General features: G+C 48.9%; 1 protein-coding gene and 1 non-coding gene across 4 annotated transcripts; both read left to right on the top strand.

Moving 5' to 3' along the window:
* Positions 1-46: 46 nt before the first annotated feature.
* Positions 47-24134, top strand: MGST3 (microsomal glutathione S-transferase 3). Of its 3 annotated transcripts, none has more exons than XM_060644427.2 (6): positions 91-223; positions 17049-17172; positions 19494-19567; positions 20334-20391; positions 22900-22972; positions 23884-24134. In XM_060644427.2, the coding sequence occupies exons 2-6, from the start codon at positions 17056-17058 to the stop codon at positions 24018-24020; spliced, it is 459 nt and encodes a 152-aa protein (XP_060500410.1). In that variant the 5' UTR covers positions 91-223; positions 17049-17055; the 3' UTR covers positions 24021-24134. The 3 variants fall into 3 exon arrangements, with proteins under 3 accessions (XP_081648059.1, XP_060500410.1, XP_081648060.1); XM_081791934.1 differs by lacking the exon at positions 91-223 and adding an exon at positions 14676-14932; XM_081791933.1 differs by lacking the exon at positions 17049-17172 and having other exon boundaries at positions 47-223.
* On the top strand, positions 6722-6807 carry TRNAR-UCG (transfer RNA arginine (anticodon UCG)). The gene has a single exon. It is a non-coding gene; the product is annotated as a tRNA-Arg (tRNA).
* Positions 24135-24338: the final 204 nt, after the last annotated feature.

The raw sequence follows: 24338 nt of genomic DNA, 5'->3' as shown, positions 1-24338 counted from the left end.
AGTCTCCGCAGCCTAAGCACTGAACTGGGGCTGGGAGCCCACAACTCAGAAGGTGCGCCGGATGCCCCGCCCTGGGGGCGTGGTTTCGCGGGGGCTCTGGCGGGGGCGGGGCCTGGTCCCGGCCACGCCCCTCCTTGCCAGTGGCCAAGGGCGCGGCACTTTCACTTCGCTGCAAAGCTGCGGTCTGCACCAGGTCTGCACCAGCCGAGCGAAGGTGATCCAGGTGAGTGCCGACACCTACGGACAGCGAGGAGCGCCGGCCCCCGGGTCACTTCAGCTCCTGCGTTGGGCACTGCCCATACCTCTGCCATCCCGAGCTGACCAGGGACGCCCTCCTTTTCCCCCTTCTGGTCTATACACCTCTGTCTACCTTTCCATTCCCCTTGCCTTCCACCATCCCTGCACCCTCCCCCCTGATGGAATAGGTTTGGAGCGTCGAAATGGGGCCCACCTCGCTGTCTGTCAGGCAGGGAGATTCTCAAGGTCAGCCCTTCAGTTCCTTCCTTTCCTCTCCTCCTCTCCCGGGGCTGTGCAGACCCGGCGCTCCTTGTTTCTGCCTCCCAGAGCCCACCTGACCTTGCCAAGTGCCCCTCTGGTGCAGAGGTTGGGCGGACAGGACACTGCAGGGGCGGTGGGCGGTGCAGGCCCGATCGGTAACAAGTGCCCCGGGAGCCCTGCGCCTGCTGCGGATGTGTTGCTAGGAACCCTCGGGGAGAGCCTCCCAGGGAATTGAGTTTGTTTTCGCTCTGCCTCATAGAAACGTTTGACCATTAGTACTGGAACCCTTAAGTGGGTCATTTCCTACCGCTGCCTGAGAGCAGGAGACCCCGCAGGGGAAGAGGACTCTTTATGGACGGTTCTGCACTGGATTTCAGAGCACTTTCCTCCTTATCTGTGTCACTGCAGGGAGCCCCAGAGCCACTGCGGTGGGGCAGCTACAGAGCGGTGAAAAGGGGGCTGGAGAATTCGTGAGTCATTCCCCGAAGTTGTGGCTTGTGCTATCCTTCTTTTCGGGCCACGAGTTTACAAGCTACTTTGTAGCTTAGGAGACAAGTGGGTGTGGGGACAGGAGGTAAAGGAAAAGCTGAGACAAGAGGGTATGTAGGAAAGGAGTTGGGGCTTTCTCCAATCCCTCGACTGGAGAAAAGGAGTCCTAGAGGGAAGGACACAACTGCTGTGCAGACGTATGGCTCTTTGCCGGTGCTGTGGTCCTAGGCGTGGTCGTGTGGGAATGCCGCAGGTTTGAGATTTCCTCTGTGCGTGGGAGCTGCAGCGAGGGCTTCTCTTGGGAAATCTGTAGATCACCGGGAGCCTGCAGTTTCACCCAAGGTTACTGGTCAGAGTTCCAAGGCTGTTTTAGTTTAATGAATTCAGTAATTAAGAGCACAGTATCCTAGTCAGGGATTCAAGAATGTTTATTCTCACCGCAGTTAAATGTAACTAACTAAAACTAACCCCATGAAATCCAAAGAAGTACTGTCACCCCTGGAAAGACATTCTGTTAAGCTTCCAAAGTGACACAGTGTTACAGAAATAGAACATTGTCAAGCAATTTTTTTTTTCCTGAACCGATGTTACTATATATAAAACAGATCTGCTAGAGGGATACTGTGGCCAGCTATAGAAAGTGCACGCCAGGGGCTGCTTTAGATGAGGGAACAAAATTGGAGAATGGCAGTCTTCCCCCTAATTTAGATTTCCTCCTGCTGGCCTAGAGTCCTGAAGAGACACAGTCATGAAAGGGAATTTCCTAACCTGGAGGACAGCAAAGGGACTGAACATCCATGAAAGAAAGGGCTTTAACCTCATTATCCAGAGACATGCTGAAAAGCCCCTGGAACAATCTGGAATGAAGTGGATGACCAAGCTGTCAAAATGCAATTAGTGCCTACTGCATGCACAGGTAGCTGTATTGAAACATATTGTTCCCTATATTTAATTTAAATATTCTGAATCTGTATGCAGAATACCGCTGTGAACCACAATCGACCACGAACCATTTTTAAGCAATGTTTAAAAGAATCTCCATATTGCTACAGTTGCGCAGCTGAATTCATTAATACTCCTTATGAGTATACCATCCTCCTGAAAGAGAAGAGTTCAGCAGTAAGGCTAGGATACTGTGGAAGGAGAATTCCTTCCCTCCCTGTCTCTTGCAGTGTCTACCTACCTATCCGTCTTGGTGAGGAGAAAAACAGCAACGAGGAGACGGGAAAATTACACGACCTTCCAAATAACATTTGCAAATACCTTTAAGGGATTTCTGCATTTGAGATTTTAAGTCCCCGTTTACCCTCTGAGCTCTTTCCAGAGTTGAGCTGTTCATTAACTGGAACTCGGGTTCTAATACGTCGGTGCCTTAGCTCACTCTTTTTTTGATAAGTGGTATTTTACTTCTCCAGCCGGAGCAACGCGGATGGTTTGGGCACAGCTTCATTCTAAGTACTGTCAGGTACAAAGAGTTAGACTCCCGTTTGAGGCAGGCGCCAGCAGCCCAGGTGGGTTCCTTCATCCAGAATGTCTGGTACCCTAGCAAGGGCCCAGCAGCTGCTAGGAATTAACTACAGTCCGCCCAGTTTTTTTGTGATGGAAAACCCAACTGGTGTCACTGTGACTCATTCGAGATTTTTGTTTTCCTCTTGTGGAAGTCAGGGCTTAGTTTCCCCATGACCTCCATTCAGTTCCTATGTAATGCCAGTTAAGGCACAGGTTATGTAGAAATCATGATATGAAAAGTGCCAATTGCTGTTGATTTGCTCCTTTGCAAACCTGTGCACCTGAAAGCGGAGGAAGTTTTCCCTTCCTGTAATCTCTCCTCTTGTCATCCGGCAGTGCCTGCATTCATTAAAAGAAATTTAAAAACAAGTAACTTTTTGGATCTTTTCCAAGTTTTTTTTTTTTTTTTCCCTTCCAATTAGAAAGTTCTGAGGCTTTAATCAGTCAAAGACTTGGAGTTAATTATTAGCTCTCTATTCCTATGAATATATTTTATGCTCCGGAGACAGTTTGGGGGAGATAGAAAAATTGCAAAAGAGATCAGGTGTGGTCAAACTTGCTCTCCATTCTCATTAAGAGGCAGTATAGGCAAGGGTTGAGAGCACAGACTCAGGAGCCAGGCTGTCTGGCTGTGTAGGAGTCCAGGCTTCCTCTGCGATGGCTGTGTGACCTTGGGCAAGATTACTTAACCTCTCTGATGCTCAGCTTCCCCTTCCTGTCTGTTGTGTACTTGCTGTTTTCCTTCCCTGTGTTCTCTCTCGTACATCACAGTTTATGTCCTCAGAGCCTCGCTCTCAATCTGTTACCCTCCTGCTTCATGGTCCTTTCTGTGTGGTCTCCATCCATTTCACTGTGTCTTCTAGAAGGTCAAGACCTTCTCTCTGAGTCTCGATCACCCTCGTAGCCCTGCGCACCTCACATGTTGTCAGTATGTAGTGGGGGATAATTCAGGGAAGGAATCATTCCGAAGCAATACTGAAGAAGGTGGTAGGTGTGGGCTTAAGGCAAGCGTTCCATTTAGGTGAAATGGTTTGTCCTACGTTGACTTTAATCAAACCAGCTCCACAATGAGTTGCCACGAGATTTTTATTTTCTTGCGCGTCCCATGGCTTCTCCTCATTCTTTCCCTTGTCCTCTGAGGTCGGTGCCTTCAGACCATGGGAAATGTCCCGCAGCCTGTCGCTGGGATGACGTCTCCCAGGGGGCTGTGCTCCAGATGGGCCAGCATGACCCAGGGCTTCTGGGTGAGGTGCCGACACATCAAGGAACTCTCGCCGCATAGAGCCTTTTGTGTCAAGAATCTGAGAAGGTTCGCCATCACACCAGCAGGCTTACCTAGAATTTGTCCTGTCTTGTTACAGTCTACTCTTCTTAGATTCCTGAGGAGCTGAATTAACAGTTTTTTCTTCCAGGGGAGATTCAGTTCCATTCAGGCATGTGTCTTTTCATACAGAAGTCAGACTCCAGAGAAGACAGCAGATAATTAGCCCACTTGGCCTTACTGGGGTTTATTTGTGTCCGTGCAGACTCACCCCACACAGAACTCTTCCCGGGAACTTGGCCATCATGCTGATCCCGCCCTCCCCCACTCCTGGTCGGCGCAGTTAGGTATTAATTATTTTCAGCACCGACAGTGGCCGTTTAACTATAAAGCTGAATACATTTGGATTATAACACATTTATCTTTAGGGCACAGATCTTCTACCCTGCTCACTGATAGCTAGCTTCCACTTTCCAAATGTTCACCCAGGAACATTGACAAGGAATCAAAGAACTTGAGATGCTGGGGAAGTACCACTCTGACCTGCCTCTGCTGTTCCCCTCACTGAGTTAATGACCGAGTGCTGGATATGTAAAGGTATACCCGTTCAGCTAACTTCACGTTTAGCCCTCGGAGACCTATCTACCAAATGTGCAATGCAGCCGTGGGCAGTATTTTTCCTCACCTGGGTTATTATTCCTTCTCTTAAACGTCCATGCACTTTAAAAAAAAAAAAAATCTAGCCGTCTTGTGAAACTTAGACACTCACACAGACCTTATCATCTGTTTAACGTAGAAGCGTCCAGAATTGGCACTTTGAAAGTGTAGGATGGACGAAAAGAAATCCTGTGACTCTTTTCTCTCCCATCATGGAAACAGGAGATGCCTTTTGAGTTGTTTCCCTCCAGGTTCTTGAGCTTTATATGGGTTCAGGAGGGGTCAGCTGCCCTGCCTGAGATGATTTGGAGAACCGTTCATTTGTAGAAACACCTAGAGGCAGAGGGGAGGCTGGGCAGCTACCCGGGGGAGCTTGAAGCAGGCTAAGCAGACACCCGGCACGGCCTCAGAGGTTTCTGAACCACCTTCCGGCATTGGGGACTTACGGAAGTCCATTTGGGACGATCAGACCAGCCCTTAAAGTCACCGTCTTCGGGGTTAGTCTTGTGAAAATGGTGGCCTTTGCCACATAAGATAAGGGGCCATATGTAAGGAAGATTGGATTAATAGCACAGGGAGCCAAATGAGAATTTTAAGGAAAGGCTGGGGAACAGCTCCAAGTCAGTCTGGGAGTGCTTTATCTTCGTCCCATTCGTGCGTGTAGAAAAAAGGACACCACTGAGAAATTACAGTACAATTTGAGGAGAACGGTCTTGCGAATGGAAGTAGGGGTTACCATGGTCCAGGATGGCGTTTATCTGCTTGTTTGAGGGCAAAGAGAAAGCTGAAAGGTGAAATCCTTTCTCCCTTAAAAAAGACAGTTAGGGGCACCTGGGTGGCCCAGTTGGTTAAGCGTCCGGCTCTTGATTTCGGCTCAGGTCATGATCTCATGGTTCGGGAGATCGAGCTGCACATCGGGCTCTGGGCTGACAGCGTGGAGCCTGCTTGGGATTCTCACTCCGCGCTGCTCTCTCTCTTTCTCTCTCAGTCTCTCTCTCTCTCTCATAAATAAATAAACATTAAAAAAACTTTTTTTAATCTAATTAATTTCATTTAGCTAAAGATCATGTGGCTTGGTTGAGTGTTCGACTCTTGATTTCAGCTCAGGTCATGATCCCAGGGTTGTGGGATGGAGCCCCGTGTCAGGCTTCACGTCCAGATTCTCTCTCTCTTTCCCCCCCCCTGCTCCTCCCCCTCTCCCTCCCTCCCTCTGCCCCTCTCTCTTCTTACACTCTCTCTCTCTCTCTCTCTCTCTCTCTCTAAAATAAAAAAAATAAAAAAATTAAGAGCCGCAATTAAGGGTGGTTCAATTAGTTAAGCCTCTGACTTTGGCACAGGTCACGATCTCATGGTTTGTGAGTTCGAGCCCCAAGTCGGGCTCTGTGCTGACAGAGCCTAGAGCCTACTTCAGATTCTGTGTTTTCCCCCTCCCCCACTCAAGCTCTATCTCTCCCTCTCTAAAAAATAAATAAACATTAAAAAACTTTTTTTTTTTAAATTTAAGCAAAGATAAGTTAATGTAACTTCATGGCTCAGAAGCAATAATTTGAGGCAGGTTCCCAAATCTGTAAAGCCTGCCTTTTGCCCCATTTGTACCGTGTTGATTGCGCCCTGGGGGATTTTCGCTGGCCGCCCAGAGGGACTTGAGTAAGTAGTGAAAGAGAGCTCTACCCCAGGAGCCTTCTGATGAATGTGGTTCAGGACGTGTTCTGGGTAATCCTCGTAACTGGAGGAACCCCTGCCCCAGTGAGATAAGGCAGGAAGGGTGGCGGCAGCAGGGACTGGAAGGAAGGTTGAACCGCGTGTATGCACTGGGGTGGTTAGGTTTCCAGCGAGTCTGTTGGGAAATTCCTCAAGGGACCACCTCGGGCAGAGGTCCTAATGAAAATCCGTGTTGCTTAACTCAGGCACTAGCATGGAGCGTGTCTTCTCCTCTAAACCCAAGCTTGATCCCCTTCCCAGGGGAGCCTTTGCAGGGGTGCCTTGTGGCTTTCTTAAAGTCGCCTGGGTGCCCGCTCACTGGCTGCAGTGAACGTTGTTGCCCCAGTGCTGCCCCTGCTCCTGCCCCCCACTGTCCCGTGGCCCCACCGGTTACCAGGGTGCTGGGCACCCTTGTTCTCTAATCTCCCCCTGGGCTTTTCTGCTGCCTCATGGCCCGTACCCCACCTGCTAAAATACTGTTCCCAGTTTTCTTTCCTCTCCTTGATATGTCCTCAAAAAACCATGTTCGGCTATTAAATACTCTGATAGATTAAAAAAGCTACAAATACAAGTGTTGCCGTTTTAAAAAATATATATTCTAGGGACGCCTGGGTGGCTCAGTCGGTTGAGCATCTGACTTCGGCTCAGGTCGTGATCTCACGGTTCGTGGGTTCGAGCCCCACATTCAGGCTCTGCGCTGACAGCTCAGAGCCTGGAGCCTGCTTTGGATTCCGTGTCTCCCGTCTCTCTGTGCTCCTCCCCTGCTCACACACTCTCTCTCTCTCAAAAATAAATAAACATTAAAAAATGTTTTTAATATATTCTAGAAATAATTAGGTTTCTGCAGTATTCTCAAAAAGGGCATCTATGGAAAACTCACAGCTAACATATTTAATGATGAAGGGCTGGAATGCTTCCCCCTCTAAGATAGAGATCAAGATAAAGATGTCACTTCTGTTCAACACTGTCCTGGTTCCGGGGCGTCTGGGTGGCTCAGTCGGTTGTGTCTGACTCAGGATTTGGGCTCAGGTCATGATTATACGGTTCATGGGGTCGATCCCCATGCTGGCAGTGTGGGGCCTGCCTGGGATTCTCTCTCTCTCCCCTCTCTCCACCCCTCTCAGTTTGCTTTCTCTCTCTTAAAGTAAATAAATAAACTTAAAAAAAAAAAAAAAGCCACTGTTTTAGTTCTAATTAGAGCAAGCAAGCAAAAGAAAGAAAAAGGCTTCCATAATGGAAAGGAAAGAAGTAAAACTGTCTTCGCAGCTAACACCATCCTGTATGTTAAGTATGACCAAGATCGTGGATCTGCCTCTCCCTTCTCCTGGGCTCTCGTGCCCTGGCTCTGTTCCCCAGCTCTGCTCCTGCAGTGCAGCTCCAGTCCTGCCCCTGAGCAGGAGTTCTGCAGAAGTGACCCTCCTCATTGCTCCCTGGCTGGGGGAGAAAGCAATCTAACTCCTTGGTAAGGAGCAAAGCCAGCAGAGGGATGTAGTAGCAAAGAGCTAGACCTCGCTGTCCGACAGTCTGCTTATGTTCAGACCTCAGCTCCGTACTCACTGGCTATGGGACCTTGGACAAGTTGCTGAACTCTTCTTTGCCTCAGTCTCCCCATCTGTAAAACGGGGATGATAAGAGTAACTACCACGTAGGATCATTATGGACATTGTTAATTTCTGTTAACTCTATTATGGGCCTGACAGAGGAGAAGCAGTAGGTCTTAAAGTAGATGTTCAGGATGTAGTGATAATATTATTCCCCATTTTGCTATTTCGGCCATATGGGATGAAGAATTCCATGGGGAGTTAGATGGAGGTCCCACTGGATCCTTAAATAGGCCTTTCATCTGAAGTCATGTTGCCGATTGTTTAGAATTTGAGGGACGCTTGGCCCGTGACATTGGAAGCGATCATCTGAAGAGCTCATCCTGGACCATAATGACCACCACTCTCGAAAGATGAAGAGTGTTCAACTCTGACTCGTTTGCCTGGTGGGAAAATCTGGTCTGGCAAGTGATCGTGACCATGAAAGAGAGATCTGGGAATCTGCGAGCTGTCCCAGGTTAGGCTCACAAGAGAAGTCTCAGAAGAGACTGAGCTGCCTTACCTACCTGTGTTGCTTTGGTCTGAGCCCTCTGTTCAAGCTGAAAGAAGAAAGCAGTCTCCTGACAGGCACATCCTCGGTGTGTGATTGTGAACATCCTCTGGTCTCATCAGCCCATCGGGTTCTTAAGGATGCTGTAGAGAAGGGGGCCCCTCACAAGCCTCCAAGGATGTTGGTAGAATGTGGACCGCCAAGATAGGACCGCCAAGACAGAACTCTACCAGTGGTTTTAGGATTGGATAAAATCAACACCTCCCGAAAACTGTATCTTTGCCTAGAACAGTGGTTCATAAAATGTGGCCCCTGACCAGCATGATCGTCTAGGAACTTGTTGGAAATGTAGATCCCCAGGCCCCATTAAGCCCCTCGGGATCTGAGACCCCACCTGCGGGTGGGGCGTGTTTTAACAAACGCTTCAGGTGACGTTGATGCTGCTAAAGTTTGAGAACCACTGACCTAGAACATAAGACAGCACTGTATCGAGTTTCCGTCTTCATGGAAGGAACTATAGAAGACGTCAGCAGGAGACAGATTCTGTGCCCTCAAGGAGCATATTTGGAAATGTGTACTATTTTCATTGATCAGTATGCAAGGTACATGTTATAATAGCTCACTGATGAGCGCGCAACAAATGTGCAGACATTCAAAGGCAAGCCTGCAGCCCATGCGGGTCGGTCAGGAGTGCAGGTGTCATGGAGGAAGGGGGAGTACTTAACACTGGACCAGGATCGGGCAGCGGGAACAAATTTAGGAGCAGGGCTGCCGGAGATGTATTGCCTCACAGACTGCTTCTTAACCCTTGACACATGGGCTTCCACTTTCTACCATTGCCCTGAAACCTGGCTGTTGGGGCGCCTGAGGGGCTCAGCTGGGTGTCTGACTGGACCTCAGCTCAGGTCATGATGTCACGATTCGTGAGATCGAGCCCCATGTCGGGCTCTGCGCTGACAGCACGGGAATTCTGCACTGGAATTCTCTCTCCCTCTCTGTCTGCCCCTTGCCCACTCACACTCTCTTTCATTCTCAAAATAAATAAGTAAACTTAAAAAACAAAAACAAAAACCTGGCTGTCAAGGGGTCCCACTCACCAAAGCCAAGAGCATTTGGGAGGTGACACTTCCTCTGTTAACACATAACAGTCTCCCTCACACCTTTCCTCCTCTCTGCCTCTCAGCTTAGTCCCTGGAGGGAGAACCAGCAGGTGATGGCTGTTAACTCTGCTCCTAGAGTCCATCTCATAATCCAGACCTGTCTGTCCTCTCTAACCCCATCTCCTACCACTCCCATCAGCTCCTGGGGCCCGACCACACCAGCTGCCTTCCTGGCCCACCAGTGTGCCGGGCTTTCCCTCATCTAGGGGCTTTGCACTTGCCGCTTTTTCTTTTTGTTAATAAATTTGTTTTTTTTTTAAATATTTATTTTTGAGAGAGAGTGCGCAAGTAGGGAGGCGCGGTGGGGGGGCGGGGTGGGGACAGAGGATCCGAAGTGGGCTCTGTGCTGACAGCAGAGAGCCTGTTGCGGGGCTCCAACTCACGAACCTTGAGATCATGACCTGAGCCAAAGTCGGACACTTAACGGACTGAGCCATCCAGGGGCCCACTGGCTGCTTTCTCTGATTTGAATATTCTCCCCCCGCCCCCGAAATGTCCTGTTGGTGTTTCTTCCTCATTCCTGCGTCACTGCAAATGTTGCCCTAGCAAGGAGGTCTTCCTGGTCTTAACTGAGATATAATTGACATATGAGATTGTGTAAGTTTAAATGTCTCAAATATTTATTGATCCCTTGGCATGTTTCCGGTCAGTCTTCTGTCCTCCTTAGAATGTCGGTTCCTTAAAGGACAGGGGGACCCCATCTTGTCCACTGCTGTGTCTCCCACACTTCTGCAGTGCTGGCATATAGTGAGTGCTTTCCATGTTGTGACTGAGTAAGTGAATTAAGTGTTCTTAGACACATTATGCTGTCCACACTGGGAATCTACAGAGAACAGCCTTTTGCCACATTCGAATCTATTTTAAATGGTCTCAGAACTAATTTCTTTTTTTTTAATTTTTTTTAAGGTTTATTTTTATTTTTGAGAGAGAGAGAGGCAGAGAGAGAGAGAGAGAGGCAGAGCGTGAGTGGGGGGCAGCAGAGAGAGAGGGAGACACAGAATCCAAAGCAAGCTCGAGGCTCTGAGCTGTCAGCACAGAGCCCGACGCGGGGCTCCAACTCACACACCGTGAGATCATGACCTGAGCCGAAGTCGGACGCTTAACCGACTGAGCCCCCCAGGCGACCCAGCACTAGTTTCTAAGTCGGAGTACCTTAACTGATTTGTAGAAAAATCAGTATCTCCTTATTTAGGAAGTGTTACTTATGTGGGTAGACATGCACAGTTAGCAGTGTTTACAAGATGCCTCCGTATTTGGACCCACGTTTATTAAATGCTCATACCAGATGCTTACCTAGTTCATTTCAGTTAATTCCTTAAACCATCCTGTGAAGCACGTAGTTAGTATTCTGTTTTGTAGAGAAATTAGAGAACATTCCCAAGCTCGCAGAGCCAGTGTCTGAACACACATCCATCTGACTGCAGAACTCCTGCTGTCTCTGCTCCTGTGGATTTTCCCATAGAAACAGACAAATCAGAAAACAGTCTGTTACGAGTAAAGTTCCGAAAGGATCTCTGCTTTTACATGAGTGATAAGTAATTACATTAAAAATAAAATCTGGTTTCTTTTAAGCCTTCAAGTTAATATTCTTTCAAAAACTCTTTTGACTCATCTCCAGAACTCTCCGGAAACAGTTAACTGAAAGCTTACACCTCTGAAACACTCATAAGGGAGGGAAGAACAGAAACGCTTCTGTCCTATTTCTGCCTTTCTCCAAGACGTTCACTTTCATTTTGAAGGGTATTTTTGTACCCAGTTTCTTTTTTGTTTTAATTTTTTTTAATGTTTATTTTTGAGAGAGAGATAGAGACAGAGCACGAGTGGGGGATGGGGCAGAGAGAGAGGGAGACACAGAATCGGAAGCAGGCTCCAGGCTCCAAGCTGTCAGCACAGAGCCCGACAAGGGGCTCGGACTCATGAGCGGTGTTGATCATGACCTGAGCCGAAGTCAGCTGCTTAACTGACTGAGCCACCCAGGAGCCCCTTTGTCCCCAGTTTCCGATCACTGCTAGGAAGGGGGGAATCTTGAATTGGGTACGTGTTATATTTGCCTTTTCCCCCAGTAGAACATGAGCCTCATGAGGGCAGGGACCAAAGTCTGGTGTGTTCATCTCTTCATCGCCAGCCCTGGACCTGTGAGTGGTAAACTTGAATAAGTGAGTGCCCGCTCACACCCACACAGGGATGAGCCTCTCCCGCTGCTGCGATGAGGGTTTCCATGACTACGGTGTGCTGATTTCCACGGTCAGCGCTACAAACCTGCTTCCTCCTGAATACCTCCTGCTTTTCCGAGATTTTAACACAGCTGTCTAAGAGCTCAGAACAAGAAGTGAACGTATATCGTTTTAAGTGTAGTTTGCTGTTTTAAAATAGCAGTCCTAAATTATAAACTCTTAAACGTATATTGCCACTTAGTTAAGCATCCCCTTTCATAACTGAATCAGGGCAAAATTAACATTAACATATGTGATATAACCCGATGTGGAACATTTGTTGAGAGTTTACCACGTGTCAGGCATCCTGCTGAGCATTAATGGCTCCCCCATTTCCTCCTGGAGACACCCACAGGGGTGGGTGGGCACCACCCTTGTCTCCCTCTAAGGAAGAAGGAAGCCCAGGTTGCTGAAATGCAGGGAGGAATGTTCCCAAGGACACAACAGCTAGGAAGGTGAGAACCAGGTTGAGTTCAGTGTCCCTCCACAACTGCAGCCCTGTCCCGTGCACTGCACAGAGCAGGTAAGTGACAAGGGTCAGCCTAGAAGTCACATAGGGCGGTATGATGGGATTCGTAACATATTGCCTGTTCCTCTGCTTTCTCAATTCCTAATTGTCAGGCCACTTTCTGTATAATTTTTTTGGTATGTGTCTGCTCATTTTGGAAATGATAGAAAAGTACAAAGGGAAATCTGTAATTTACGCATCTAGAAATAATTATGCTTATGATTTTGATATTTTCTCTTCTGTTATTGAGAAAACTAAGATTATATACTACATACACTTCTTTTTAATAGTTTTTTTTTTTTTTTAAGTTTACCCCTTTATTTTGAGACAGAGAGAATCCCAGGGGGGCTCCATACTGCCAGCGCAGAGTCCAATGCGGGGCTCAAACTCACAAACCCTGAGATTATGACCTGAACCAAAATCAGACACAACCAACTGAGCCACCCAGGCGCCCCTGTATACACTTTCTGAGGTGGTTTTGTTTTTCTTTTAATGTAACATGCTGTATGTTAAGCCTGTTTCAACATCTTTACTTGTGTGTGCACCATTTTTAATGGTTCTACAATATTCTGTATTATGGGTGCATTAATTAGTCCTCTCTGCTTGGTCATTGTGCCATTTCTGTCGCTGCTGTTATAAATACTGTTCAGGTGAATGCCTTTGAACCAAATCTGTCTGAGTTTCTGATTGTCACCTCCAGCTACGTTCCCAGTGGAGTTCATGAATCAAAAGGCACAAACGATGTCAAGAACATGCCCGTTGTTAGGCTGCTCTCCAGATGGTTCTATTTTACACTTCCCCCTCTGTGTAATAGTGCAAACTAGGTACATTTAAATACGTACCTAAGTGAATTTCTATTTATACAAATTATAATTTCTGATGTATTCAGCTGGAGGGTGACAATTAACAAATGCCATTACACAGCTAAGTGGGTTGCAAAGGAACCCATACCTGCGTTGGTGGTTGGGCACCACGTGCCGTGTATCTGGTGCCACAAAGACCCAAGTCTAGGGCAGAGCTCCCACCCCCAAGACAACCTCATCTTCTTGCCTCAATAAAAGGGTTGCTATTAACACAGAGCAGGTATGTAATCAACAAAATGTTGAGTGTTCACCGGGAGAGGTCCTGAAGCCACTGCCCTGGGGCTATCTGCTGGCTCCAGGCTGGGACAGCCTCGGGTGTGGCTGCCGCTGCCTGGGGTGTGGCCACTGTGAACTGAGCTGCCTCCACTTCACCAGTGCGCACACCTGCACCTGAGCCCACAGAGGCCAATCTTTAAGGGGTGGGAACGTCCGTCTCTGCCCTCGAGTCCTCCGAATAGAAGGATTCAGCAAAAGATCGGGGTTGGTTTGGTTTTTTTTTTTTGGAACCCTAAGTGAATTAAGCTGATTCTCTCCTTAAAGGACAAGCCTTACCCATTTTCCAGTCCCTGCTGGATTTCTGTTTTCAAACCGCAGTGGGGACAGAGCCTTTTTCTGTGTTCTGACCTCCTCTTTCTCTGCTTCAGAGGTTTCAGTAGATACTTGTGAGGGGAACAAAAGGAGACTTGAATTGCTTAAGCGCCTACTTGATGCCTGGCTCTGTGCTCGGCGACGAGCATTATGTGAGCTGGAGGCATGATTCCCGAAAGCCACCTGGACTTGCGGCTTGCTTTGTTTATTCTGCAGGTGTCAGTAGGCACAGGCTGTGCCCGGCGTGGAGGGGCCAGACAAGCACAGTCGCCCCGCGGGGGAGCTTGTAACTGGCTGCTGTCTGGTCTAGCCCCGATCACACCAGCTGGTGCTGGAAGTGCTGACTGCCAGGCTGTATGAAGCGGGGGTCCTCACTCGGTGGGAGCGAGCGTGAGGGGGTGTCAGGAGGGCCCCTCCCACAGGCGGCTTCCTGGACTTTGCTCTTGCACCTTTGCGGGTGTGTCCAGGGCTCCTGCAGGGAGAGGATCTGACACACTCACTGTCCCACAGCTGATCATGTGGTCTTTTGCGAGCCACCCACTCTAGCATTGGACTCTGGGTCCCCCTTCCTGTACGTTCTCTGCCCTTCAGAGGTACTTTGTGTTCCCGGCTCTGCCTGCCCCCTTTTCCCTAATACCACAGTCAGCATAGCAAGGTGGGGGGAAGGTAACTTTCACTAGAGTGTGAAAGCCTACTAGGTTTAAACTCCCAGATTGCATGTATCCTTTGCAAGAGGAGCTCAGTAGTAAATATTAATTCCTAATTGTGAATTTTTGAGCAGTCGCCTGAGTGTTCGTTGCTTTGCCACAGAAACATTCAGCCAAGAGGTGCTTATCTGTCCTGCCACTCAGCCGCTTGTATCCCAAACCCTTGCAAACCAGAAACTCCAAGGTCAGTGACTAAGCCATGAAATTCTACTGTTTTGCCTGTGCCTGAGCATTCGGAGAAGAATTCTAAAACCTGCTCTGGTCTTCGTTCTCTTCTCATCCACATGAACCTCGATTTCCTTTTCTGCCAAGTGAAAAGGCAGGGCTCTGGAGATGGGGTTCTCGGTCCAGGCCTCTCAACTCGCAAACTGGGACCTAAGCCAAGTGTGCTTCCTTCATTGTCCTTAAACAGGTGGCTTCTGACAGAGCGAGTGACAGCTTCATTTTCAGTGACCTGTTTGGCCCCAGTGTGTTGAACTCAATGGACATCAGATAGATTGGAAGGCTCGGTCATTTTTATCTTCAAAGAGGCGTTCGGAATTCGCCCTGTGTTTTTATTTTAATAACTAGTACAGAAGCTTCCTCCGCAAGCTGACTCTGAATTTCAGAAGCAACTACTTCTACGAGAGAATGAGAGCAGGGAAGTTTGGAGGGCAGCCTGACTGCTTGCTGCTGCCATACCTGATGGTGGGGACATGGTGGCCAGGAGGCCCTTCCTATGCTGAGTCATGCAGATGGCTTTTGGGGGTGTGTCCCCCACCCGGGTGAGGTGGGGTGGGCGCCCCTCCGGAGCAGCTCCGTAAAGAATGTAGGAGGGGGACACTGGTAAGAACTATGGATCGTGGCAGGTGGGGGACAGACTTTTGGGGACTTCAGCCCCAAATGTCATTTTTCAGACCTAAGCAAAACGTATTTTTTTTTTTTAATGTTTGTTTATTTTTGAGACAGAGAGAGATAGAGACAGATAGCATGTAAGCAGAGGAGGGGCAGAGAGAGAGAGCCACACACACACAGAATCCCAAGCAGGCTCCAGGCTCTGAGCTGTCAGCACTGAGCCCCACGTGGGGCTCGAACCCACGAACTGCGAGATCGTGACCTGAGCTAAAGCTGGACTCTTAACCAACTGAGCCACTGAGGCGCCCCCAAATCCCACACTGAGGAAAGTGCTGGGACACTTCTCAGTTTGCAAATGGGCTTAAAAGGGGACATTGGAACCAAATTGGAATCTAAATTTGAAACCCAGCTCTGATGCTTTCCATTTCAGACCTTGGGCACATGATTTCCCCTCTGGGTACTCTCTGGACACAGGGGTAACTCACCGTATGGTCAGGGTGACTGGAAACACCTTGGGGCTCGGTAGCCCCTCCCGGGCTTACAGGTGAGATTGCAGCGAGCCTGTCATCGAGATGGACGTTGTAAACTGAGTGCAGAACACACAGGAGCTGCTTGCCTGGGACAGCCTCGTGCACGGTGGGTGGGCAGTAAGGGTCCCAGGAAGCACTGCCTCTTCCCTGTGTCCTGCCTGTCCTCGCCCGTCTCCATCCCGTGACCAAAGCTCAGAGAGGTTGGGGGGCAGCACGAGTTTACCTTGAGATGATGAGGGTTTCCTCCCAGCTGCGAAGTTTTCTTCTCCTTGACGGCCAGTCTGTTTCTTCTCTCTTCTTCTGGGGCAAAACAGTGGCTAACGCAGCTAAGATTGCAGAACACTGAAAATGCTGAGATTAGCTTTTTCTCCAAGCATTCTATGGGGAGATTTTCCAAATACACAGAAACGTTGGAAGAATTATACACTGAACATCCTTATAGCCACCACCTGGGTTCCATAGTTAACATTTGGCTCTGTTGGTTTATGTTGTCATTTCTTGATGCATTTCAAGAGGAGTTGCAGGCAGCAGAACATGTCACGGGCTAGTTTTGGAGTGAGGATTCGATGAACAGCCTGGGCTCCCCTGAGCCTCCCAGAGCTGGGTCTCTTCGCAGCGTGACAGGCTCCAAAGCCATGCTCTGCTTTCAAAGCACTAGATCTGGGTCTCCTACCTGTGATGCCTCCGCTGCTATACCAGAGTGTGCCCCAGGATCAAAGGGAGTCCCGACCCCCTGCTCTCACAGTGTCCCCCACGCCAACAGACATACAAACAAAGAACTTGGAATCGTGGTATACTTACTGTTTCATATCCTGCTTCCGTCTCCCTCCTTCCCCCTCTCTCCCCCTCTCTCCCCCTCTGCTCCTCCCTCGCTCCATACCCCCTCTCTACAGTTGAATATATCCTTTAGGATTTTGCCATGTTAAACTCCTTTTTCAAAAACATAGTTTTTAGCAGCTGTATCTTTCTATAGCAATGACTACTGCAGAGGTATAGCTACATCTCGTAAATGTAACATTCATCAGAAGAGAACATGTTATGATATGATTGTATACTTTTTCAGTCTGTTTATTTATCTTGGGGTGGAGGGGCAGAGAGAGAGAGAGAATCCCAAGAAGGCTCCCAGCTATCAGCACGGAGCCCCGTGGCAGCGGGGGGTGGCCGGACTTTCAGGAATCGTGAGATCGTGGCCTGAGCTGAAATCAAGAGCTGGACGCTTACTTGACTGAGCCACCCAGACACCCCAGACCTGAATAACTTGTAAACTCTGTTGCGTGATACACAGGAACGTCTCCATCTGCCTCTTAGAAACATCTTGTGTACTCACACCTTTGTGGGCTAGGTATGCCTCTGCAGGTAATGAAGTGCACGGCCCCAGGCCTCCCTCTGTGGGCGTCTACTGTGCAGGCTGGTATCCTGATGTCTTCTTCCTTCCACAGAGCCAACATGGCCGTCCTCTCTAAGGAGTATGGTTTTGTGGTTCTGACCGGCGCCGCCAGCTTTATCATGGTAGCTCATCTGGCCATCAACGTTTCCAAGGCCCGAAAGAAGTACAAAGTGGAGGTGAGTGGAAATGTAGACTTGGCTGGGGCTAGAGCTTGTTTTCAGCTGTGGAGGGAGAGGGGCGACGCCAGCGGTCAGCAGTGGCAGTTGAACTATACCCGTTGGAAACGCTGCCCCTTTCCGGCAGGAGGAAGGCGGGGAACCGAGGGGCCCTGCTGGGGAGCAATTTCCATCTTGTTTGCGCTTTGTCTTTTCTGTTGAAAGACCAGGTGTGCTGGGACAAGAACAGGATGCTTTTGGCTGGAGCTAGGTGCCGGGAAGAGTTATTTTCTAAAGAGGGTTCAACAAGGGGGACTTCATCAAAACAAAAAGCTTCGGTGCAGGAGAGGAAACCGCCAACAAACTGAAAAGGCGACCTACTAAATGAGAGGAACTATTTGCAAATCATACATCCCATAAGGGGTTAATTTCCAAGATACATAATTCACACAAGTCAATAGCGAAAAAACCAAGCAACACAATTTAAAATCGGGCAGAGGACCTGAACAAACGTTTGTCTAAAGAAAATATACCAATGGCCAATAGGTACATCAAAGGGTACCCGACATCATCACTAATCATCAGGGAGATGCAAATCAAAACCACAAGGAGCTGTCACCTCACACCTGTGGGAATGGCTGTGTTCAAAAAGACAAGAAATGACCAAAGCTGGTGAAGATGGGGAGAAAAGGGAACGCACCGTTGGTGAGAACGTAAATTGGCTCAGCCACTATGGAAAACAGTATGGGGGGTCTGCAAAAAAATTAAAAATAGAACTGCCATACGATCCAGCTCTTCCATTCTGGGTATTTATCCAGAGAAAGTGAAAACATGAACTCGAAAAGCTATGTGCACCCCCATGCTCATCGCAGCACTATCTCTAATAGCCAAGATACAAAAGTAACCCAAGTGTCCATCGGTGGATGTGTGGGTAAAGACGATGCGGTATATATACACAGTGGACCACTCAGCCGTAAGAAAGAATGAGATCTTGCCATTTGTGACATGGATGGACGTTGAGAGCATTATGCTAAGTGAAATAAATGAGAGATAAACACTGCATGATCTCACATATGGAACCTAAAAAAAGCTAAAATGTACAGCATGGTGGCTATAATTAATTTTTCTATACTGCATGTTTGAAAGTTGCTGACAAAGCGACTCTTAAGTGTTCTCATCAAAAGAGAAACAAATCTGCAACTCTGTGGGGTGACAGATAGTAACTAGACTTACTATGGTGATCGTTTCACAATACATACATACATCGAATCGTTACATTATATATCTGAAAATAATATAAGGTATGTCCATTGTACCTGGGGTTTTTTTTTTTACATAAATAATAAAATAAGCTAGAGAGGGCTGAATGGCAACAGTGTTTCCTGGTGTGCCACTTTAAAAGTGATGTCTTGGGGCACCTGGGTGGCTCAGTTGGTTAAGCGGCTGACTTCAGCTCAGGTCATGATCTCGCGGTTTGTAGGTTTGAGCCCCACGTCAGGCTCTGTGCTGACATCTCAGAGCCTGGAGCCTGCTTCGGATTCTGTGTCTCCCCTTCTCTCTCCCCCTCCCATGGCTCATGTTCTGTCTCTGTTTCTCAATAATAAATACACATTAAAAAAATTTTTTTTTAAATAAAATAAATAAAAGTGATGTCTTAAGGTGATTTTGTTTCCCAAATAGTGAAGAAGCATGTGTTGCTGAGGTTAGCCTGAGCTCAGACATTGGACACAAAAAGGAGCTCTATTTAATGCTCCCTTTATGTATTTCCAGATGATCTAAAAGGGATAATTACCGAGGTTGTCCCTGGTGAGCACATTTAAACGTCTATTTCTGTTTAGCAACTTATAATTAGACTCTCTGACTAGAGCTTCTTTTAAAGTTTTCATATATTGATTTTCGTTTGTTTTTTTTTTTTTAATGGACGTGTCCATGAAAATTCTCACACACTTACTGTTCCCCCATTAAGGAAACTCTTAAAAGCTTGTGGCGTTGGATCACTCTGGGGAAGGAGCTACTTCCCTGTGGTGTCTTTGTGAGGTACTGGAAACTCACCCGTGATGGCACCATGTCAAGAGCACGGAGTTTGCAACACGCGCTGCCTCTGTCCCTTGTGCAACTACGGCACAGACCTACATTCCTCGCACCGGGTATTGACAGAAATGCATCGGATCTGCTTCTGGGAGTTGAGACCCTTCTCCCTGCAGATATTTAAGCAGAAAGCGATCAGCTGTCAAGGGCATAACAAAAGCTGCTTGAGGATAGGTTATCTTTTAGGGTTGATTGTAACTCAACACCGAGTGCTACTCTTGACCATTTGATCCACACGGACTTTGTCTTCACAGTATCCGACCATGTACAGCACGGACCCTGAAAACGGGCACCTTTTCAACTGCATTCAGCGCGCCCACCAGAACACGTGAGTGCTGGCCCTGCCGGGTGCTGGGGGGGTGTCTGTAGGGTACGTGCTTTCTGCCCAGCGCCTCGGCCTTTACCACTGTGTGCTGAGTAGCGGCTGTGAGAACGATCATAGTAAGGCACCTCGCTGAAAGTGTCGTAAAAAGGGGCGCCTGGGTGGTTTAGTTAAGCATCCGACTCTCGATCTCAGCTCAGGTCATGATCTCACAGTTTGTGAGTTTGAGCCCTCGCATCGGGCTCCAGGCTGACAGCGTGGAGAATCCCTGCTTGGGATTCTCTGTCTCTGCCCCCGCCCCCCAAAATAACTAAATTAAAAAAATAAAAACTATTGAAGTGTCGTAAAAATATGTATGTGAGCAGATTAAATATTGTGAGTTGTTAGCATAGCGAGGTTCAGATAATCTTTTCAAAAATGTCTTTTGCATCGCTTCGTCCATCTAGAGCATTTGGAAGCTGTCCTGAGATGAGCTTGAATCTCCCAGCCCTGGGGAGGGGGCAGCTGTGGGCTTGGGAAGGAAATCTACTGAAATTCTCCAAGACCTTCCTCGTGGGCGTGTTAGAGCCAGGCCTTTTGCCCAGTGTGTTCTGAGTTACCCTTACTCCCACGCAGAGAAGAGAGGGTAGATCCTGGTGGTGGGGCTGCTCTCTCTCCTCCATGTTCAGTTTTATTCTCAGGTTTCTAACTTGGCAAGTTAGTAAGGGGCTCTTCGTTTTACAGGACATAAGTCAGTGGGGCCCTTTCTAAAAAAGTTCTCTGTCTATTCCAGGTTGGAAGTGTATCCTCCTTTCTTATTTTTCCTAGCTGTTGGAGGTGTTTACCACCCGGTAAGTTTTTCCAGGGGGGGGGTTTCATCTGTTTGGATTTAGTTCGCTGCGCTATTTAAGGAAGAGACAGCAGGAAAGGAACGCGTACTGAACATCATCGACGTCTATTTAAAAGAATTGCATTCAGCTGCTTCTTACAAAGCTAATCTTTAAAGTAGGGCGAATTTTCCCCACTTTTGACAGGTGAGGAGAAACCTCTTGGGGACTGTGTAACTGTCACGGGGCAAAGAGCTACCTACAGAATACAAGAATCAGAATTTGAACCCAGGTCTGTCTGATTCTGGAGGGTTCGTGTCCGTAGTTGTTATTGGCCACAAGCATTTACTGGTCCCCTGGGGTTACAACAGTGAACAAAACAGGCAAAGGTCCCTGGCTTACTGTTAGTTGGGAGTCACAGACAGAAATCAAATGGGTACAGCATGTGACTAGGCTAGAAGGTGATGCTGACGGGAGACACCTGTCAGCGGGGTGGTCACGTGAGGATCGTGCTGCTTGCGGAGGTGACATTTAAGCAAAGGAAGTGAGAGTCAAGCAAAATGTTAAGAAGGTGAGGGAGTAGGTGCTGCAGGTGTTTAGACACCTTCCAGACAAAGAGCGAGGGCGAGGCCCTGAGGCAGGAGCCCACCGGGTCTGTCTGGTGAACAGGGAGAAGGGCAGGCGGCCTGAGGGGCGAGCGGAGCCTTGTCGGCCAGAGAAATGCTCTGCACTTCACCTTAACCTAAATAAAGCAGGTGTGTCTATGCCCGATTAGGTGCCAGTGGGTCTTGTCCTGGACAGAACGTGGTTCCCTTTCAGGGACCAATTTCCGCTGAATTCTTTTTTTTTTTTTTAATGTTTATTTTTGAGAGAGAGAGAGAGAGCGTGCAAGTGAGCAGGGGAGGGGCAGAGAGAGAGGGAGAGCCAGAATCCGAAGCAGCTCCAGGCTCCGAGCTGTCAGCACAGAGCCCAAGGCGGGGCTCGAACCCACGAGCCGTGGGATCGTGACCTGAGCTGAAGTCGGACACTCAACAGACTGAGCCACCCGGGCGCCCCTAGTTTCCCCTTAATTCTGACCAGAGTGCTGACACTTTGCGTTTCTGGTCCTCAGCCTTCCGTGAGCCTCTGGTCGGTACCTGAAGGGCCTTGTGCTTTTGTTAGAAGCTCCCAGAATGGCACACCTGTAGCCCATGGCCTTGAAGTTCATATTGTTTTCAGAGACACGTCTGCTGTCTTAGAGAAGACACTTCTTTTTTTTTTTTTTAATTTTTTTTTTTAACGTTTATTTATTTTTGAGACAGAGAGAGACAGAGCATGAACAGGGGAGGGGCAGAGAGAGAGGGAGACACAGAATCCGAAACAGGCTCCAGGCTCCGAGCTGTCAGCACAGAGCCCGATGCGGGGCTTGAACTCACGGACCGTGAGATCATGACCTGAGCCGAAGTCGGACGCTTAACTGACCAAGCCACCCAGGCGCCCCGAGAAGACACTTCTTCCTGTGCCTCTAAGGGGCCCCAATCCTTGCACGTGACTGGACGAGCCCGGCTAAATAGACTAGTTGGTCTCTCCAGCTAGGCGTCACCCGCTGTCACCCGCATCCCCTTTCCCGTCCCTCTTCCCCAGACGCCATTCCCGGTGCTTCGGTCTTTAAAATACTCTGAGAACTGCTAGGACGACGAGTACATGGGTCCGAGGTTGATGGTAACTCTGCAGCCTTAGTCTGGCACGGCCTGGCAGAGACCAGCTTGCACGTGGTGACTTACGGGCCTGGGGTTGTGTTTTTAGTGGTTTCACGCACCTGATCGTGAACTTTACCCCAAATCAACTAAACAAAGTCCTAAGCTACTAACCTTGCCCCCAGTGATGCACTTGGAGACCGTGACGAGCGATGTTGCACGTTCCCGCACAGCCTCCCTTTTTCTCCAGACTCCTTCTGACCTAACGGTCACCCCAGGATGGTGCCCAGTAGGACTGTTCATCTTGCAGGAGTTTTACTCTCTCAGGCGTAATGGGAAGGGGAAGACCTCCCCCTCCCAACACCTCCTGTGCTGGGGTGACAGCACCACATGTCACGTCCACCTTTTCTCGCGGAGCCCCTCGCCCCTGTGCGGCCGCAGCACAGCCCCCTTCCAACCCCCCCGACCCTGGCGGGGAGCCTCACGGAGCGATGCGGGGGCAGGGGTCCCAGGCTGCCTCCTGTTCACAGCCCCATGGGAGACGACCGGGCTTGGGGTTCACCCTTCGAGCCCCAGGCCTGCCTCTCCCTCTCCCAAGCCAGGGCTGGGGGGGGGGGGGGGGGCTCCTTCCATCGAGGCTGGCACTCCTCTCCCCTGTCTGTGAGGGGTTTGTAGAGGGATCACAAATCTCTGATGTTCCCGAGACAAATAACCTCCCTCTCACGCGAAGTTTGGTATCTTCCCATAACCGGGAAAGCACTATTTTCTTAACACACTGTGCCATCAAAACCCTAGATGTTAAAGAACATGTGGCTGTTTCTTGAATGCTGATCCTAACACAGCCCTTCTATTTTAGCGTGTAGCTTCCGGCTTGGGCTTGGCCTGGATCGTGGGACGAGTTCTCTACGCGTATGGTTATTACACAGGAGGTAAGTGCGCACGGACGTCTGCCAGGGAAACAAATTTCAAATCTTATGCGACTCTAGTTTTCTTCTTAGCAGGGCTTTAAGAAAAGGGGGAGTAACTTGATATTTAGGTGAAAGGTCTGGTATCTTCTTTCTGCTAAGTTTTCAAGACTAACAAAACTTGTTTTTACTGAGCGCTTTCTGTGTCACTTGCTGCTCTAAGACCTTTGCATATGGTGTCGAACCTTATGGCATTTCTAGGATATAGATGATATTATCCTGTTGTATAGATGGGGAAACTGAGGCTCAGCACTTACCAGTGTCCACTAGTTAGCCAGACTCACACCCAGGCAGCCTGACTCCAGAGCCCCCACTCCTAATTCCCTACTGTCAGTAGTGTGCCCGAGAGAGAAGGGGGAGGAAGATTCCTTTGGCTGTGCTTTTGAAAGAGGGGGAACACGCCCAAAGGTCCTGGAGCAAAGTTGCTCTGATTATTATCCCATCGTTTTTTTAAGGTCCAAACAATACTATTGTGACATTTTTTTAAATGTTTCTATTTACTTTTGAGAGAGCGCGCGAGTGGGGGGGAGGAGGAGGGGCAGAGAGAGAGGGGGACACAGAATCTGAAGCAGCTCCAGGCTCCGAGCCGTCAGCACAGAGCCTGACGCGGGGCTCGAACCCACGAACCGTGAGGTCATGACCTGAGCCGAAGTCGGAGGCTTCACCGTCCGAGCCACCCAGGTGCCCCAGTCGTGGCATGTTTCTTTGCGTGTAGTATCTGACATCCTGACAGCTTTCGGCCAGAGGTTGGTTGACCTCGTGAGACCAGACAGTTGAGGTGCAACCCGAGAGGCCTCAGGTAGGGTGGCGTGTGGATATTGGAAGCACTGTCCTTTCGGGGACACCCCCAGTCACCTCCCTTTCTTCTGTTACAGAACCCAGCAAGCGGAGTCGGGGCGCCATCGGCTCCATAGCCCTCCTTGGCCTGCTGGGCACAACCGTGTGTTCTGCCTTCCAGCATCTTGGTTGGGTTAAAACCGGCTTGGGCGGGGGGTCCAAATGCTGCCATTGAAGAATCATAGGCTGTTTAAAAACTCTCGTTCATTTTGAGTGACCTTTATTTTCAGTTACTTTTTTTTTTTCTAAATATAATAAAAACCTACCTGGCACTAGCCTCATACCTAAACCTGACTCCATCGCTTCCTTTTGAGTCTTTATCTAAAAGAAGTAGCCTGTTCCTACTAGACGAGAGAGGTGACGGATAGTAAGCGCCCCTCCTCACGCCCCCAGAGGCGGTTTGTTTATGTGAAGTTGGGAAAACGTCTGCTGTGGTAATATGTTCATAATCCTGCCACAGCCGTGAAAAGCTGGGGCTCAAGGAAGGGAAGTC

Source organism: Panthera onca, chromosome F1 (genome assembly GCF_046562875.1).
Source record: "Panthera onca isolate mPanOnc1 chromosome F1, mPanOnc1 haplotype 2, whole genome shotgun sequence".
NCBI lineage: Eukaryota > Metazoa > Chordata > Mammalia > Carnivora > Felidae > Panthera > Panthera onca.
The sequence above is the reverse complement of the archived record's forward strand: the minus strand, read 5'-3'. Positions and strand labels throughout refer to the sequence as shown.

Excerpts from the sequence above, each read along its gene's own strand:
- MGST3 (XM_081791933.1), top strand. The coding sequence starts at position 62 with ATGCCCCGCCCTGGGGGCGTGGTTTCGCGGGGGCTCTGGCGGGGGCGG. Across the intron at positions 224-19,493 it reads GCCGAGCGAAGGTGATCCAG|TATCCGACCATGTACAGCAC; the intron begins GTGAGTGCCGAC and ends TTGTCTTCACAG. Across the intron at positions 20,392-22,899 it reads TTGGAGGTGTTTACCACCCG|CGTGTAGCTTCCGGCTTGGG; the intron begins GTAAGTTTTTCC and ends CTTCTATTTTAG.